The 19566-nt window shown below is 42.1% G+C and overlaps 1 protein-coding gene across 2 annotated transcripts in view; it reads left to right on the top strand.

The window, feature by feature from the left end:
* Positions 1 to 19566, top strand: part of BCKDHB (branched chain keto acid dehydrogenase E1 subunit beta) — a 426555-nt gene that overhangs the window by 210537 nt on the left and 196452 nt on the right. For both annotated transcript variants that reach the window (XM_056109682.1, XM_056109681.1), the window contains exons 2-3: positions 15108 to 15185; positions 18732 to 18800. In XM_056109682.1, coding sequence (XP_055965657.1) covers positions 15122 to 15185; positions 18732 to 18800 — 133 coding nt within the window. In that variant the 5' untranslated portion in view covers positions 15108 to 15121. The remainder of the gene's footprint in view (positions 1 to 15107; positions 15186 to 18731; positions 18801 to 19566) is intronic.

The following is a 19566-nucleotide window of genomic DNA, read 5'->3' as shown; positions in this document are numbered from 1 at the left end:
CCCCTCGGCGAGTTTGCTGTCGCCTGTCACGCTCCAGATGGGTGAGAGGGCACGCGCGTCTGCAGAAGGACTCGAGGGTGCACAGGAGGTGGGTCCCCCAGGGACGGAACGCGCTCCTTGCCTCTCCATCCCTGATGTCCCTCCCTGGCCTTGCTTTTTATTTTTTTTTATTTTTTATTTTGTTTTATTCCAGCTTGCAAGGGGGACTGGCACCTCCAACCCTGCAGGCTGCAGAGTTTAAAAAAAAAAAAAAGACGTTACCCTCCTCCCCGCCCACCCCAGCTCTCCAACTGGCGAGGAAGGAGGTGGTAACTGAGTAGGATTTCCCAAGGTCATCGAACAGGTTCTTCCTAGCGGTGGGAACGAATCCCAGGCCGCCTCTCTGAGCCTGGTAGGGAGCGTGTACCCGGCTGGGCTGCTTTGCCTTGGGGTCAAGGAGGGTTAAGTCCAGGGGGCGAGTCCCCGAGGAAATTCATCTCCTTCCCCTGCAGCAAGGGCACTTATCAAACGCTTCAGTATTTATTTCACTTACCCATCTCCCAAAGCTACAGTGTCGGTCCCCCCAAATTTCAGAAACATAAGAGAAGTCAGCGTCTGCTGTCTCTAGTACAGATTTTGCACATTATAACGCTTTTGTTATAATGTGTCAGTAAGAAAGACATTGTATTGAGTGCTCGCCAGTGTGAGCATTATGTTGGGACATTTACAACATTCATCGTGTCGTTTCAGGTTTAGGCTAACCTTAGGAAGTGCTCTACCCACTGTACTTTCTCTCCAGCACCTTCGTTTCCTATTTTCCAGTTCCCTTAACTAAGGTCTTGAGATGGTTTGTCCAAAGGTCCACGATCAGTTGGTAGAACTTTATCTTTGAAGTCTAAGTTTTCAGATTTCAGAGCGTTCATACTTGCATAGAGGTAGTGTTTTTATTAATAAAAAAAAATTTTGACCTCACCCTTTGGTTCTTAGGGCTTGCTTACTCCTGGCTCTGAGCTCAGTGATCATTCCTGTCTGACCATGTGTGGTCAGTGTAAGCTTGCAAGTTGCAACGTACGCTTGCAAGGCCTTACCCACTGTGCTATCTCTATGGCCCAAGAGGTAGGCAGTGCTTTTATTTTCCTTTTTTCTTTCCTTATTTATTTATTGAAATATTTTTGGACCTGGTGCTGCTGAGGGAGCACTCCAGGCTTGCTTTGGGGGACCATATATGGTTCCTGGGATCAACTGGGTCTACTGCATGCATGACAAGTGTTCTACCCACACTGTACTTTCTCTCCAACTGCTTTGTTTCCTATTTTCCAGTTCGGTTAACTAAGATAGTTTGTCCAAAGGTCCACAGTCAGTTGGTAGAAATATCTTTGAAAATTCAAGTTTTCAGATTCCAGCACATTCATACCTGCTGAGATGACTTACCAAGAGGTGTCCTGATGGAACAGTAGGTATACAAAAGTGAACAGCATTTTTTTTTCTTACCTGAGAGATAGACTTTAGATTTGGTCTTCAAAGCATGAAAATTTTAACCGAATACTTGAGAAAAAGAGTATGCGTTTGAAGCTCTTCTTCCATAATTATACTAAAGTCTTTGGCCCAGAGAGTTAGCTTAATGGATTGAGCCCATGCTTTGCATGCAGAAGGCTGGGTTTGATCCCTGGCACTGTATGGTCCCTAGAGTACCACACACACAACCCAATACTAAAATTAGTGATAATTACATCATGATTTATTCTTAATAATTAAACAATAAAAGTCTATTGCTTATTTTCTTACTGTCCAAATACATACTTTGGATAGTAGCAAAGGTTAAAGTAGGATCATCTCATCACCCACTACTATAAGTATTGACACTTTGAGTAAATCTTTTTGAGGTATTTTCTTTTCCTCCTTCGGATAAGGTATTTTCCTTTGGATATATCATTCTAGGTATTTTCACTTTATTTGTCTTTTCCATAAATACAATTTTAATACAAATGCAGTCTGTAGGGATAAGGAGGTGTGATGGGGTGGGTTGGGTCTGCCAAAGAGTGATGGAGAGAAACAGACACTCTGGTGTGGGAAGAGGTAGTATTTCCTGTTGTGAACATAAAAACCTACCGTTGATAGTGTTGTGAATCACAGTGACTGAAGAAAATAATTAGGGGCTGGAGTGATACTCTGGTGATTAGGGCATTTGTCTTGCACGTGGCTGACCTGAGTTTGGTCTGCAGCACCTCGTATGATCCCCAGAGCCCACCAAGAGTGATCCCTGAGCGCAAAGCCAGAAAAAAACCTGAGCACTGCTGGAGGTGGCACCAAACAAAAACAAACAGAAAAATTAAACAAACAAACAAAAAGAACCCACAACCCCAAAGACATGCAAGACATGCAGCCTGTATTATTTTAAGAGAACTGTTTTCCCATATGGTTATGGACTCTTAAAAATCTCTGGATGAAGGCATGCTCCATAGGTTAAAACCTTTATAATCAGATTTGCTTTTCTCTTTGGGTTTTGGTGTCCCACCTGGCTGTGCTCCGGGCTTACGTCTGACTCCGCTTAGGGATCACTCCTGATAGTGCTCTGGGGACCATATGCATTGTTGGGGATGGAACCCGGGTTGGTTGTGTGCAAAGCAAGCGCCTTGTACTATCTTTAGAGTTCCAAGAATCATATTTTCTTGGCCTCCTACTTAGGACTTTGGATTAATCAGTTACCCTCCTGAAAGCCTCAGTTTCTTTCTCAGTAAGGGATAAATAATAATTCCTGAGGGTTTTTTTGTTTGTTTGTTTGTTTTGGGGCCATATGCAGCGGTGCTCAGGGGCTGCTTTTGGTTCTGTGTTTAAAGGCCATTTCCAAAGGTGGGCGCTACAATACCAGGAATCATGCTTTTAACCTGTTGAGTTGGCTTTCTGGCCCTTAAGAAGTGTTTAGACTTTCTTTTGAAGACTAAACAAAGGATACTGTATATAATGTACTCTACCCAGTCTCAGAATTGTAAGGTATCACTGAATAAAAGGAAACTCGCTAGTTACCATTCTGCTTTTATTATTACAGTTGTATCAATTTTGCCACCATGACAGGGATGCTTCCTGGGTGTAACAGCATGTGCTCCAGGCTCTTCTGCTGTCTTTGAGTTGTGGGACGAAACCCAGGCTTTCCCTCTTACTTGCAGGCATTTGTTCCATTGTCAAGCCGCATTTCTGTCCCCTGGATAGATTTCTTATTTGTTGGGTCACACTGGCAGTGTTCACAACTTACGTCGGGCTCTAGGCTCCGGGGTTACTCCTGGTGTTGCTCAGCGGACCACATGCAGTGCCAGATATTGAGCTGGATCAGCAACAGGCAACACAAGTACCTTACCTTTTGTACTATTTCCCCAGTATAGATTTTGATTGCGCAGCTCAAGTGACTAATTTGTAGTCTCATATGCACAAGTAGAAATGGGAGTACTGGGTGTCAAGATAAAGTCACAGTTGTAGTAGTATACGTTGCGATATTGTAATTTATAATGAGAAATACATAGATGACAATAGCATCTGTGGGGATTGATTCACCCCCCCACCCCCATGGGTACCAAAATCCTAGGGTGTCGTGTCTTTCATATGAAACAGGATACTCTTTTCATATAACTCGTATACATCCTCTTATGTACTTTATATCATCTCTATATTCCTTATAATCCCCAATGCATTGTAAATGCAATGTAAGTCGCTATTAAATTGTGTTGTTTGAGGGACTAACAAAAAAAATTATCTGGCAATGTTCAGGTACAGATTCATAATAGGTCTAACTACATGATATATATGTATTTGTGTAGTTATATATAGTTGTGAATATATGTAGTTTTTATATAGTTTGTATATGTATATATAATATATAATATGTATATATATACACACATACAGATATACACACACATATATTACATATAGTTTGTTTTAAACCACACCCTACTGTACTCAAGGCTTACTCTGGGTTCTTACCCTGGTGGTGCTGGGGATTGAAATGAGATCAGCTGTGCACAAGGCAAATGCCTTAATCCCTATACTATCCCTCTGGTTCTGATATATGTTTTTGATCTTAGGTTTACTGAATCTGTGGATATAGAGGGATAACAATTTCACTGCGTTTTCTTTTTCTGGTACAAAACCCTTGCAACTTCCTGTGATGACAGTTCAATAAACAGTATAGCACGTAATGCATACTGAGAGTATTCAATAGTATAGTTTAATAAGTAAGTTTAATAAGGCGACTTTTAATATATTTGTGTGATTTGGAAACACCCTAAGTTACTCATGGATGTGACTGGTCACTGAAGAAAACAATATTATGATCCTCTAATGGAACATTTGTCTCCCCTTTCCCCAACCTCTGAGCAGGAAAGAGTGGCAGGAGGTTGAATCAGCCCCGTAGGCCGTGATTTAATCAGTCACGACTAGGCGAAGTAAGTGGCTTCCATTAAAATCCCCCAAAGGATGGGGTTCAGAGAGCTTCCAGGTTGGTGAACACGTAGAGATTGCTTGGAAGGTGGTGGGCTCACAGAAGCCTTAAGCTCCTTCCCATGTTCCTTCCACTCTTTGTGTCTTTTGTTTGACTGCCCTTGAGTTATATCCTTGTATAGTAAACTGATCATCTAGTAAGTAGAATGTTTACCTGAGAGCTGGAGTGATAGTACAGTGAAGTAGGGTGCGTGCCTTTCACACAAGCAGGCTGGGTTCATCCCCAGCACCCCATATAGTCCCCTGAGTCTGCCAGGAGGGATCCCTAAGTACAGAGCCAGGAAGGAGAAAGCCTTGAGTACCATGGCATGTGATCCCAAACAAAAACAAAATGTTTAGAGCGGCTGGAGCGATAGCACAGCGGGTAGGGCATTTGCCTTGCATGTGCTGACCTGGGTTCCATTCCCAGCATCCCATATGGTCCCCTGAGCACTGCCAATAGTAATTCCTAAGTGCAGAGCCAGGAGTAACCCCTATGCATCACCAGGTATGACCCAAAAAGAAAAAACAAACAAACAAACAAAAAAAAAAACCCCTCACAAAATGTTTAGAGACCTAAGAGCCATTTTGGTAAATTAATTACACCCCAAAAAGGGCCTGTGGGAAGTGCCAGTGTAGGGCTGGTCAGTTAGAAGCAGGTGATGACCTGGACTTGTGGTTGGCATCTGAACTGGGGAGGATGGGGTATAATTCATTAGAGACATATCTATGTGATTTGATATTATCTGCAAGTAGATAGTTCAGATTTGAGCTGAGTTGTTGGATGACTGGTGTTGCAGAATCGCTTGGTATTATGCTAGAAACAATCACTGTCACTGTCCTCCTGTTGTTCATTGATTTGGTCGAGCAGGCCCAGTAACATTGTGAGACTTGTTACTGTGTTTGGCGTATCGAATACGCCACGGGGAGCTTGCCAGGCTCTGCCGTGCGGGCGAGATACTCTCGGTAGCTTGCCGGGCTCAGAGGAATTGAGCCTGGCTTGGCCAGGCTGGCTGCCTGCAAGGCAAAGCGTGTACGCCCTACCCGCTGTGCTATCGCTCCAGCCTGCTAAAAACAATACTTCTTAAAATTGTATCAGGCATATTTTAAGGTCTTTTGTGCTAGTTGTACTTTTTTTTTTTTTTTACTATATACTGATTTCATTTCCGTGGAGGAATATTTCTCCATGTGTTTCTTCACTGGATTTATCTTTTGTAAATTTTATGTTCCTTCACTTAAAAATTTGGATATAGTTGATATATATTATTTTCAGTTACTAAGCTAATTCCATAGATGAGTACAGTGTGGAATTATTGTATTATTAGTCTAGTTAATATCTGATATTTCTTGGTTTTGTATATTTAAAAAATTATACTCTTAAGCCTTTCTCATTGATGGAACATTATCTACTGTTATTGAGCAATTGCTGTATTCTAGGTATTAATATTAAGTTAGATATCAGTTTATAATCCTGTTAGTAACTCTGTGAATTAGAGAGTGTTTTATTCATTTTGCAAAGGAGAAAGTTACCATCTGCTAAGTAACAGGGTCCAAAAGTGAAGCCACTCGTTGCCATGCTTAACTTCAATTCTATCCTCACTTGCTATACTGAAGTTTTTAATATTAATACTACTCATGAAAACAATATGTTTCTTGCTTTCTGTTTGTGCTATAAATGCTTTTCATTTATTTTAATTCTGTTAACTTTTGAAAGAGACTATTAAATGAAGGCAGCCCTGGGGTCATGACGTAATTTAAGTTACTTTGTGAATAATGAAGAAGTCAGCTCAACAGAGACCAAGAGGAAACTGTGCTTTTCTGAAATATACAGGACTAGTAGTGGTGCAGGCCCTATTATGGGATATAGGGACTGAGTAAACCGTTTTGGGTAAGATTTCCTGTGGAGAGGGAATTGGCAAATAGATTGAGAAGTCCAGCTCTTTTGTGGGAATGGGATCGTCTTACTAGTAGTAAGGGTCTTAAAGAACAGCATGAATAAATAAGGAAGTGTGAGGTTTATGTTAGGAGTTGAAAACAATGAGCTTGGAAAAAAAGATGAGGTAGGAAATAATTTGGAAAGGTAAGTAGGGGCCTTAAGACTCAGAATAAAGGTGGGAAAGAGCAGATGGACTCTTTGCAAATACCTTAGACTGTCTCTGTCCAGCACATTATATTCAGATTTAGTTTTGTTCTGAGAACTGTGGAGTCATTGATTGTATTCAGTCAAGTCAGTAACTTGAGGGGGCTGGAGAAATAGTCTGAAAGACTGAGCATACACCTTGCACGTGGGGGACCCGGCTTTGATCTCTGGCATTGGATAGTCACCTGAGCACAGAGCGAAGAGTTGTCCCTGAGCATAGCTAGGTGTGGTCCCAAAACCCAAACCCAAACCAGATAACAGAAAGGAAGGTACTTGAAATGTGTTTGTGTTATGATATTATTAGGAAAGCTTATTATACACTGGGTTAGTGAAAGAATGGAAAGGAGAAAATCAGTGAAAGGAAACTAAGGGTGCCGAGAATAGTCAGTGTATTGGACTTGTCCACTTGGAGAGTATGACTGTGTGAACTTGCAGAGTTAGTGGAAATGGTGCCGATTTAAAGGAATTGGCTGAATTTGACTTAATGGGATTTATAGAGGGAAAGGGTTTGAAATGTGACTTTTTCAGTCTGTGAGGCTAAAAAGATTCAATAGTGATGGTGACAACAATGCAAATGAGAGAAATCTAGGTAAGCATCATATGAGAGGACTTAGATTTTGGGTACGTTGATAGGATATCTTAGTTCATTGGGCTGCTGTCACAAGAATACTGTGACAAAAATTTGCATTTGTTTTATTTCTTTTGAGACATATTTCCCCATATGTCTATTAGCTAGCTTTGTTTTTTGTAAATTGGATTTTTTTAAATTAAGGTAATTGACATACTAGTTTCAGATTTACAGCATAATGGTTCTGTGTATGTATACATATTGTGAAATGATCAATAACTCTGCCTAGTTGATGTCTGCTGTTCCTTGTTTATGTATAATTAAAGAGGTTATACTTTTTCTATGGGCTAGAGCGATAGCACAGTGGGTAGGGCATTTGCCTTGCACGTGGCTGACCTGGCCGACCCGAGTTTGATTTCCCTGCCCCTCTCAGAGAGCTCAGCAAGCTACCGAGAGTATCTCGCCCGCACGGCAAAGCCTGGCAAGCTACCCGTGACATAGCCAATATGCCAAACACAGTAACAACAAGTCACAACGGAGACGTTACTGGACCCGCTTGAGCAAATCGATGAACAATGGGAGGATAGTGGTATAGTGGTGGTATACTTTTTCTGTTAATACTAATTTATGATATACTATTATTGAGTTACTGTGTTTTGATATTTTGGTAGGTATCAGTCCATAATTCAGTAAGGTTGTGAGCTGGAGCATTTGGTTGTGACTAGACTCCATGTTTCATAAGCAACAGAAATTTATTTCTGGTAGTTATGGAAACTGGGAAGCCTAATGTCATGGTGCTGGCAGAGGTATCTGGTGAGAACTTTTTTCTTGGTTCTTAGGTAGTTATTTTTCACTGTGTCCTGTCATAGAGGAATGAGCAGAAATGTCTCAGGATTATTTTTATGGGCACAATTTTCATTCATGTTTGCTGTACCCTCCTGACTCAAAGGCCCCACCCCCAAGAAACATTATGTTTGGGATTAGTTTTTGACATGTAAATTTTTGAGGAACATAATATTCAGTCTGTAGTATTAAAGCTTTGGCAGAGCACTATGAGGCAGGGTAGTATAAGACGACCTGGCATCAAAACAATGAATCGTGTTGAAGTCATTAATTGTTGAGAAGGCATAATTCTTTTTAGGTCTTTTTTTTTCCCATTTTATTTATTTATTTATTTGCTTTTTGGGTCACATCTGGTGTTACACAGGGGTTACTCCTGGCTCATGCACTCAGGAATTACTCCTGGCGGTGCTTGCGGGACCCTATGGGATGCTGGGAATCGAACCTGGGTCGGCCGCGTGCAAGGCAAACGCCCTACCCGCTGTGCTATCTCTCCAGCCCCATTTTCCATTTTATTTAGAGCTGCACCCAATGTGTGGCTTCCTCTTCCTTCTCCTCATGTTCTTTACTTGTTCTAACTCACATCATCATTCCTCCTCTGAACCTTTTCATGGTGGCCCACAGAATGAACTCATTAATAGTGACACTTTGACCTGGTTCACTATGTGCCAGATACAGTAAGAACCTTATATGTTGCTGCTCACTGAGTGTCCATATAAAAGGGATGTGACAGAGATCATTAATTATCCACCCACATAGATGAAGAGTGAGATGCAGTTCAGTTAAACTTCTACATTTGGATTTTTAAAAATACATTTTAAAATTTTTACTTTCCGATCTTTAAACTCCCTGAAGTCCCAGCCACTTGGAAGAGGTAGAGCAGGTCTTCATTTAGTTTTTTTTTAAAAATTAATTTTTTTGTTTCATTTTTTAATTTTTATAAGTGAAACACCACGAGGTACAGTTGTAGACTAACACATTTTTGTGCTTGGGTTTCAGTTATACAATGATTGACTACCCATCCCTCCACCAGTGCCCATTCTCCACCACCAAAAACTAATTTTTTAAAATAAAATTAAAATCAACTTTTTTAGCCACACCTGGGTACGTTCAGGGGTTACTTCTTGCTTTGGGCACAGGAATCATTCCTGGTGGTGCTTGGGGACCATATGCAGTGCCAAGAATTGAATCTGGGTTTGCTACATGTAAAGCAGGTGTCATACCAGTTTTACTTGTTCTCTGACCCAGTACTTCATTTTTTAGTAGTCCACCTCTGACTCCAATAATTTTTGCCCCTAAGCAGTTCCCTCTGTTGCCTCTTGCACTATTTATATATATATATATATAATATACATACATCAGTTTCTTCATACAACATTTAACCCCCTCTTATACTTACTTCAAAGTTGTTTTTTTCCAAGCGTGCTGCTGCTTTTGCATTTTCCTTGAGCAGAGACCGCAGTCTTTCTGTTTCATTGTAGTTTGTCTAGCTTCAAGTTTCTTCTCTATGTACTTCTCAACAGGAGATTTCGTTTCTCATTTTGCTCCTTGTCCTATTTATGTTATCATCGGGGGAAGATTGTAACAGTATAGAAGCAGCATTGAAAGACGCTAAGACAGGAGGTTCTTGGCTTAGAGATACCTAAAGTTAAGCTCTACTTGACGACTCAGGGTTGCGACACTGGCCAGGTTTCTAAGTCTTGAGAAGTCTTCTTTTCCTCATCTATATTGCCTCATATCATGCAGTTACTGTGCCCGAAAGCTGTTCTCCTGGGATCAGTCTCCCTAATTAGGAAAAGGGGATGGTAAACAGTATGGCTGATTCACAAATATTAAGACACTCGATAGTCACTGTCTCCCTGAATTCTCACAGTATCCCTCCACATTAGATGCCTCTTTCATCGAGAAGGAAGCTGAATGTCAGTGGCTCCGTAACTTCCGAAAGTTTCACAGGGAGTAAGTGGCATCATAGACTCCAGCCCAGGCCTTCCCTGTGCCATGCTCGCTCCCTTCAGTCCAATGTATTGCTCCTTTAGTCCCTTCCCTTGTGCTTGTGGTTCCCTCCTGGCTCCTGGTGTCAGTCATTGTGTATACATGGAGGGTTTGTTTACGCAATCAACTCGATGCCATATGTTTTTTAGAATATGGATACGGGCCATGGAATTTTTAGTCTAGTGGGGAAAGTGGACAAAAATAGCAAGTAAATACATACTTAAGTAAATCCACTTTGCAATAAACAAGCTTGAGACAAATGTCAGATGGAGAAAAGAGAAGACCTAGCAAGTCTCCTAATGGAGACTTTGACCAAATTCTGAGGGATCAAAAGAAGCACTGAAGGAGATGTGAAGTCAGTGCCAGCAGAGGGAGCAACATGTGTGAGGGGCTGGAAGTGGCAGATTTCGGGGAATTGAGAACAAATTCAAGTGGTGAGCCTTGAGGAGAGCGGTCAAAGTGGTACTCTTAAGTTGGGCAGGCAGGGATGAGATCAGGCACAGTCCGTGTGCATGTTAAGGAACAAGACATGATTAAGGAATGGGGCTTGGTTATAGAGAGCAAAAGCCCTTTGAGAGGTTTTAAGTAGAGAATAACCATGGCCTGTTTTGCTTTCTAGGAGTCTTGTTATAGAGCTCTTGGATGAATGATTTGGAGGGGAGAAAGACAAGGTGGTGCTGTGGACCGTTGCTCTGATTCTGTCCTTTTGTTGCTCGTTTTCCTCTATTGTAGTCCTAATTTGCAGTGTAATCATATTTGGAAATGAGTCATCATGCGCGCTGAATTTGCATGAATGGAATTAGAGCCCTCAGAAGAGCAGGCATAAGGAAGGGTATATGCAGGGAGAGGTAGTGCAGAGATTAAGGTACTTTTCTCGTATGTGACTGGCCCTGGGTTGATCCTAGCATCACATATGGTCCCCCAAGCACTGTCAGGATTCAACCCAGAACACAGAGCCAGAAGTAAGTCTTGAACACCTCTAGTGTGACCCCAAAGAAAGACAAAACAAACAAACAGACAAACAGAAGCAACAAAAACCAGGCACGAGGGAAATTCTTTGTCTTTTGGGGATACAGCTAGATGATGACCCAGAAATCAGTAAGATTTTGTCACAAGGAATTCCCACCCTTCAGTGGAGTGAAAACTGAATTTCTGTTGTTTAAATTCCCCAGTCTTTGGTATTTTGTTTAAATAGCCCGGATGTCTACAGTGCTTTTAGGAGGCAATTTCCTGAAACAGGAAGGAGATGGTGAATTCTGAAGATAAAATATAAAGATACTATATTTATTTTGGAAGAAATATTTTTGGAATGTAGCATTTGATGGATAATAAAAATGAACAAGAGGAAAACATTCAAGGATATGTCCTTGGTTTCTGGCTCAGGGAGTTGGCTGGAAGAGAGTGCCTTTTGGTGAAATGGGGAGCAGATATTAGTAGTGATGTCCCGTATTCAGTGAGTAAGAAAAAGTTAAGACACAGAAGTGGAGACTTGCGAGTATTTGTTATGAAGTCAGGGGCTCAGAATGGATACCCATTTGGGAGCTGTTGGCATATTGGGGGGATTATAAAAACCATTTAGCGTGAATAGAGAATGAGCCAGCAGAATGGGGGCAGGCTAATACCCAAAATAGATTCTCTCTGCTCCGAGAGAACAGGCAGCCTCAGTTTTTTTAATTTAATTTAATTTTTAAAAAATTATTTATTTTTATTGAAGCATCATGAGACACACAGTTACAAAGATGATCATGGTTTGGTTTCAGTCACACAGTGTTCCAATACCTATCCCTCTACCCTTGCGTATTTCCTACCACCAGTGTCCCCAGTTTCCCTCCTGTACCCTCGTTGCCTGATTCTATAGCAGATTCTCTCTCTCTCTCTCTCTCTCTCTCTCTCTCTCTCTCTCTCTCCCCCCCCCCCCCCACCCCTCTCCTTACGGGTTTTGCAATACAGACACTGAGAGGTTATCTTGTTTGTTCCTTTACCTATTTTCAGCATGTGGTTTTTATCCAGAGTGCTCATTTCCAGCTATCTTTGTCATAGTGGTCCCTTCTCTCTCACACTGCCTTCTTCCCAGCACTTGAGTGAGGCAGGCTTCCAACCATGGACCCCTCCTCTCTAGCCCTTGTTTCCACTGTCCTTGGGTATTAGTCTCATGTTATTTTTTTGGTTTTGTTTTGTTTTCATTTTCCACAAATTCTATATCTGTCTCTCTCCTTCTGACTCATTTCACTCAGCATGGTACTCTCCCTGTCCATCCATTTATAAATGAGTTTAATAACTTCATTTTTCCTAACAACCGGGTAGTATTCCATTCTGTAGCCTCTTCAGTTTTATGACAGCCTCGTTCTCCTTCCTCTGACCTCGATGACCTCACATTCCCTGATGTCATTTATTTTCTTCCTTTTCATGAATATGCATTATACATCGGAGTCTTTTTTGTTTTTGTTCTTAAAACTGTTTTTATCGAGGCACCAGGATTTATAATACTGTTAATTATACTTTTTATGCATATATCACTCCAATACTACATAGATGTACATAGCCAGAGAGCCTGCTTCCCCAACCAGTGTCTCAAGGACCTCCCAAGGCCGCTTCTCATGTAATCTCAGTTTTATAGAATCTTCAATTACAATAACTTTGATCATTTGTTTTCCCCTTATTGTGTTTCTTTTTTATTCCACATTTGGGAGAGATTTTTTTTTTTTGAAAATTAATTGTGGATGTGGTTGTACACTTAAAAAGACATTGGTGTTTATAGATATTTCATTTATATGTTAATATAAAAGATTATGTACTTGATATTTGGATTCACCTTGAAATTTTCTTTTTAGGTAAAGAGGTTGGGAAACCCTCTCATAGACATTTGAATGGGATGGAGGTCCATATTGGATAGCTGGACAGGATTCCTAGAGAATGGGTATCTGAAAGAGTGGCAGAGATTTTGTTATGGCAAAATTGGCCACTGAAATCATTAATTCATCATGCCTCAGCAGATACACTGATTTCATATATGGATTAAGCATTCCACTAAATATTGACATTTTATTTATTTATTTATTTATTTTGCTTTTTGAGTCACATATGGCAATGCACAGGGGTTACTCCTGGCTCTGCGCTCAGGAATTACCCCTGGTGGTACTCAGGGGACCATGTGGGATGCTGGGAATCGAACCCGGGTCGGCCGCGTGCAAGGCAAACGCCCTACCCTGTAGGCTGTGCTATATTGCTCCAGCTCCCTGAATACTGACATTTTAGAAGAATATCACTCCTAATATTTGGAACTTTATAAAGCTCATTATCATTTAGAATAATGTGAAGGTCAAGATAAAGGATATGGACAAAGTCCGCAATCCAACAGTAAATACTAGTCATTTATTCAGCATTCATGATATCAGACACTATTCTAAGTATTTAAAGTATAAAAATTGCTCCCAAAAACTCATCAACGAAAACAGAATTGACTTGTGGAGATTCTGTTTGAGCAACAAGATAAAGAAAGAACCAAGAGAGGCATTGAGTGGCAATCATGTTTGGTCTATAGTCTACTTTCAGCATGCTTCTCCCACCCTGGGAGGATCCTCACAACACCCTTTATTTGGTGCTCTCTTCTCTATCTGAGCTTCCTTTTCACCTAGCACATGTGGCTGGCCTTCAAGTCATGGAGCAAAATTCCTGGTACTAATCTCAGCCATTCCTGGGTGTTAGTCTCCCTTTTTGTTGCTTTATGTTCCCCAGATGAATGCAATCTTTCTGTGTCTATCCCGCTCTTTCTGACTCATTTCGCTTAACATGATACTTTCCATGTAGTACCACTTGTATGTAAATTTCATAACTTCATCTTTTCTAACAGCTACATAGTATTTCATTGTGTAAATGTACCAAAGTTTCTTTAACCAGTCATCTGTTCTCGGGCACTCAGGTTTTTTCCAGATTCTGGCTATTGTAAAGAGTGCTGCAATGAACAAACAATTGCAGATGTCACTTCGACTATACCTTTTTGCCTCTCTGGGATATATTCCCAGGAGTGCTATAGCTGGGTCAAATGGGAGAGAGAGAACAGGGGGGAATGCCCTGCCACAGCGGCAGGGTGGGACGGGGGGGGGGGGGGGGGGGTGGGAGGGGGAGGGAAGCTAGTACCCGTGGTGGGGGAGGATGGGCACTGATGGAGGGATGGGTACTTGATCATTGTATAACTGAAACCCAAGCACAAAAATTTATAAGTCTATAAGTGTACTTCATGGTGTTTCACTAATAAAAAAAATGATAAAAAAAATAGAACTTCTGGATGCTTGTAAAAAAAAATATATATATATATATAAAAAAAGAAAGAACCAAATCTGATGTGTTTAGGCATTCTCCAGACACCAGCCAGTCAGGGTACTAATGTTTATTTTTAACCTTCCTCATAGGTTTATGACCCACAACCATATGCTCTTACTGATATATTTAATACATGCCACTGGTCAGTGCATTCCTTATGGTTCCTAATACTTGTCCATGGTGCCATCTCGACCATTCCCATTCTTTGCTCTTCCCTTTTCAGACTCACCATTGCTTTCATATATTGAAATATATTTATTTGTTGTGTTAGTTTTTGGGGATTGCTGGCAGTGCTTGGGGCACCCTGAGGTGCCTGGTATTGATCCTGGGACTCTTGCTATTAAAGCATGCACTCAACCTGTAATGCTATCTTGCTAGTCCTAAACTTGTTCTTTAGTTTTTTATTAAAATAGTTGGAGGGTGTTTTGGGCCACACTTGAGAGTGGTCTGGCTGTAAGCCTGGTGGTTGCTCCTGGCAGTTCCTGGGGACTGTGTGGTCCTGGGGTTTGAACCCAGGTTTTCAGTATGCAAAGTGTACACTTCACCAGTTGAGCATTCTCTCTGACTTGTTTTTCCTTTGTTTGATTTATACAAATTGTGCCTCATAGACAACTATTTTGAGGTCTGCGCGCTTTCGTGTCTTCTGCATAGTGAATATCATTTAAAATTATCCAGTAAATTCACAAAGTATACTTTCCTTCCTATCTTGATTTTAATGAACTTGTCATCAACTGTCAAGAAACTATATTTTAAATGTACTTTACAGTACTTGAAATGTTACTTTTTTAATCTTCACAGGGCAAACGCAGAAAATGAATCTTTTCCAGTCAATAACGAGTGCCTTGGATAACTCACTGGCTAGAGATCCTACTGCAGGTAAACTGTCTTTGTGCTTGACTGTGCTAGTTTATTAATTTAGAATTGAAGTTTTGTTGGAAATATTAGTCTGGAGCTCAAAGGTTAATATTTTATCCACTAGAATTTTTGTTTTGGGGGGTCACACCCGGTGATGCACAGGGGTTACTCTTGGCGGTCCTGGGGGGACCATATGGGATGCTGGAAATCAAATCCAGGTCGGCTGCGTACAAGGCAAATGCCCTACTGCTGTGCTATCGCTCCAGCCCCTCTACTTGGATTTTCCTTTTTTGCTTTTTTTGGGTCACACCCGGCAATGCACAGGGGTTGGCTCTGCACTCAGGAGTTGCTCCTGGCGGTGCTCAGGGGACCATATGGGATGCTGGGAATCAAACCCGGGTTGGCCTCGTGCAAGGCAAACGCCCTACCCACTGAGCCTTTGCTCCAACCCGCCTCTTGAATTTTTAAAAAGACTGCATCAAATGGTGAAGGGTAAATCAAAATACTAAAATTTAAAAGTCTATTCTTTGCTTATTAAGTTTCTATTATAGATCTAATATCATTAGGTTAGGTTAACTTTCTTCTGTAGCATTGTGGTCTTAGTAGCTTCTTAGTAATTACTGTACACCTTTTTCTTTTAAGCATATAGGAAAAGTGAGAATACCATTTATTTCAGATATCTATTTTTAAAATCAAGATTTTATCATTTTTGGGGGGAACCGTTATAGTTTTGCTTGCCAGATTGAATTTATTTGCAATAACGCTATAAGTGACTTTGTCTTCTCAAATTACATGACTGAAGGAAATGAGAGCTTGCTTTGATTTGAGTGCTTTCTGAGAGTTATTGAACTAGAAGAATAGAGAAAGGGAGTTATTTTCTTGTGGTCCGCAAAGCTGGTTGGGTACATTAATGGGGCAAGCATTCAACTCTGACTAGCCATTATTTGCTTTGCTGCGAAGTTCCTCTCATTTTCCGTCTATACTATTCGCCTTGCTCACTGTGTCTTACTGTCAAAAAAAAAAAAAAGATTGAAAAAAAAGAGAGAGAAAAGGCCTCTAAACAAAAGGAAGAAAAAATATCCTAAACCCTACATATATCCTAAACACATATGGCCTTAGCACACACATATATGTTTTGTTTTATTTAGCTGTATCCAGCTGGAAGAGGGCTTCTCACAGGTTGGTGGTTGGAGTCCCTAAGAGCAATAACCAAGAGACCATATGGTATTGGAGCTTGTACAGGAGCTTCCGCGTACAAAGCGTGCACTGCAGACCCTTGAGCTATTTCTAGCTCTCCATAGCATATATATTTGTATATGTGTGTTTGTATAGACCTCCGGGCCCCAGCCAAGGCCATGCTGGGAGCACTCTCCACACACTTGGATGAGCCTCACGCATAAAAGAACTGGCAGAGGAACCCAGGTGTGTGGGACCCAGGGCTGAGATCTCCAAGCCTGCACGGTTTGGGACTGGACCTGTCAGTAGCTAGACAGTTACACTCTCCAACTGCCGTGTAACCCCAACAACGGCCAGGATCCAGAGATGATCACAACAAGCTCCCGGGAGAGCACAAGGCAGAGTCTCCTACCCTGTGTCTGACTATCCTCGCCAGGGTCCAACAGCTGAAGACCTCCAGGCCCCAACCAAGGCCTTACTGGGGCCACTCTCTGCACACTTGGATAAGCCTCAGACATAACAGAACTGGCAGAGGAACCCAGGTGTGTGGAACCCGGGGCTGAGATCTCCAAGCCTGCACGGTTTGGGACTGGACCTGTCAGTAACTAGACAATTACACCCTCCAACTGCCGTGTAACCCCAACAAAGGCCAGGATCCAGAGATTATCACAACAAGCTCCCGGGAGAGCACAAGGCAGAGTCTCCTACCCTGTGTCTGACTATCCTCGCCAGGGCCCAACAGCTGAAGACCACCGAGGCCCAGCCAAGGCCATGCTGAGACCACTCTCCACACACTTGGATGAGCCTCACGCATAAAAGAACTGACAGAGGAACCCAGGTGTGTGGGACCCGGGGCTGAGATCTCCAAGCCTGCACGGTTTGGGACTGGACCTGCCAGTAGCTAGACAGTTGCACCCACCAGCTGCCGTGTAACCCCAACAACGGCCAGGATCCAGAGATGATCACAACAAGCTCCCGGGAGAGCACAAGGCAGAGTCTCCTACCCTGTGTCTGACTATCCTCGCCAGGGCCCAACAGCTGAAGACCTCCAGGCCCCAACCAAGGCCTTACTGGGGCCACTCTCCGCACACTTGGATAAGCCTCAGACATAACAGAACTGGCAGAGGAACCCAGGTGTGTGGGACCCGGGGCTGAGATCTCCAAGCCTGCACGGTTTGGGACTGGACCTGCCAGTAGCTAGACAGTTACACCCACCAACTGCCGTGTAACCCCAACAACGGCCAGGATCCAGAGATTATCACACTCAGCTCCCGGAAGCGACATCTTATCATCTCATCCCTACTTTGGACAAACTGGCAGGCTACCATATGTAACCTGCCCACACGGCAGAGTCTGGCAAACTCCCCGTGGTATACCCAATATGCCAAATACCAGTAACAATGATGGGTCTCATTCTCCTAACCCTGAAAGAGCCTTGAATATGGCACTTAAAAAAAAAAAATCTCAGGGCTAGGATGAAGGAGATGTTACTGGGGCCTGCTCGAGGCAATCGACGAACAACAGGGTGGTCGTGATCGTGGTCGACGAACTGTGTCTTACTACTTTCCTCCTTGATGTTTCACACCATCGAGTCACCTTCCTCTTCGTGATTGTCCTCTCAGCTTGGAACACTGCTCGTTCAGCTTTTCAGATTGTTGACTTGCATGCCATAGAGAATGAAACCACTGCCCAGGGACTCGAGAGCCTAGAGGGGAGTCACTGTTCTGCCTCCCCTCTCCTCCCGATCCCGTCTCACCCTTCTCTCCCTCCCTCCCCTCCCCATCCTCTCCTACCCTGCCTCCTCCCTCTCTTTTTATATTTTTTTGTTCCTTTTTTGAGCCGTACCAAGCTGTGCTCCTGACGGGATCGCTCCTGACTCTGAGTCCTGGCGATGGTTGGGGGACCATAGGCGATGCTGGGGATCGAACCCGCATCAGCCTCGTGTGAAGCAAATGCCCTACTTGCTCTACTCTTGTTTTCTGACTTGGCAAGTTACTCTCTTACTTTTCTGTCCACATTTTTATCTCTGGTAAACCATGATGGAACTCTAGAAGAGTGTTTATTTTTATTTTTTAATTTTTTTTCAACTACGCCCTTTTTTTCTTACCTTTAGGAATGTCTGCAGATGCTTTGGCTGTCATAAATATGTAGGTGTTAGGGAACTGTCATCACTGTCATCCCTGGGTAGAGGCTGTGGAGGGATGTTGGTCCATGTGTACAGGACACAGTGTCATCTGCTATCACAAAGCCGTCAGGAGTGTTGAAATGGAGAAGTCTTGATGCAGATGTAGAACCCATTCTTTTTATGGTTTAATATGTAAACATTTGCTTGTTGATAGTAACATTTGAGGAGTATTGAATATAATCTGTTCTTTAAACATTGCTTTTCAGTGATATTTGGGGAAGATGTTGCCTTTGGTGGAGTCTTTAGATGTACTGTTGGCTTGCGAGACAAATATGGTAAGTTGCTGTCCTTCTTTCTGACAGTATTCTTAGAAACCTTTCCTCAGTTAGATCTGTGGCTGAGTAGAGGGGGAGAAGTTTGGCATCTGCCTGCCTTCTTTCCCATCTTCCTTCCCTTTGCCTCTGCTCTGTAAACCATCTGTGTGCTTGCCATATGAAGTGAAGGTCTTTTATGGTGATTTAAAATTTTTTTCTAGTCGGTCCTTCTTGTTCCACTTTTCTCTGAAGCTATATTATTCTTGAATTCAAAAAACTACAGTATATTCATCTCACCAGGCACTTCCAACTAGTTCTTTTCTCTTTGTAGCATGTTGATTTTTCTGGATACTGTTCTTCTCTTCCTTACTGTATATTTTTAAAGCCCGTTTAACATTTGAGATAACATCAATGTACAACTCCGTTTACATTTCATGTGAATAATTTTATAAAGACTGTTTAACATTTGAGGTAACATCAGCGTAGAACTCTGTTTACATTTCATGTGAACAATTTTATATCTTGACATTTGTAAACACTTAACCACATCAGTCCCTATCAAAAGTCTAATTCCAACCCCCCCACCATCAGATCAGCCCTGTTCCATGCTACTTCCCAAACCAGGCCCCTTGGTAATCACTAGTCTATTGTCAGAATTTAAGGTTTGTTTTGATTTCTTTTTTCTTTTTTTTTTGCCTTTTGGGGTCGCACCTGGTGATGTAGAGGGGTTACTCCTGGTTCTGCACTCAGGAATTACTCCTGGCGGTGATCAGGGAACCATATGGGA

The sequence above is a fragment of the Sorex fumeus genome, unplaced genomic scaffold (genome assembly GCF_029834395.1).
Source record: "Sorex fumeus unplaced genomic scaffold, SorFum_2.1 ptg000008l, whole genome shotgun sequence".
In the NCBI taxonomy this organism is placed as follows: domain Eukaryota; kingdom Metazoa; phylum Chordata; class Mammalia; order Eulipotyphla; family Soricidae; genus Sorex; species Sorex fumeus.
Note: the sequence above shows the minus strand (reverse complement) of the source record. Positions and strands in the feature narration are given on the sequence as shown.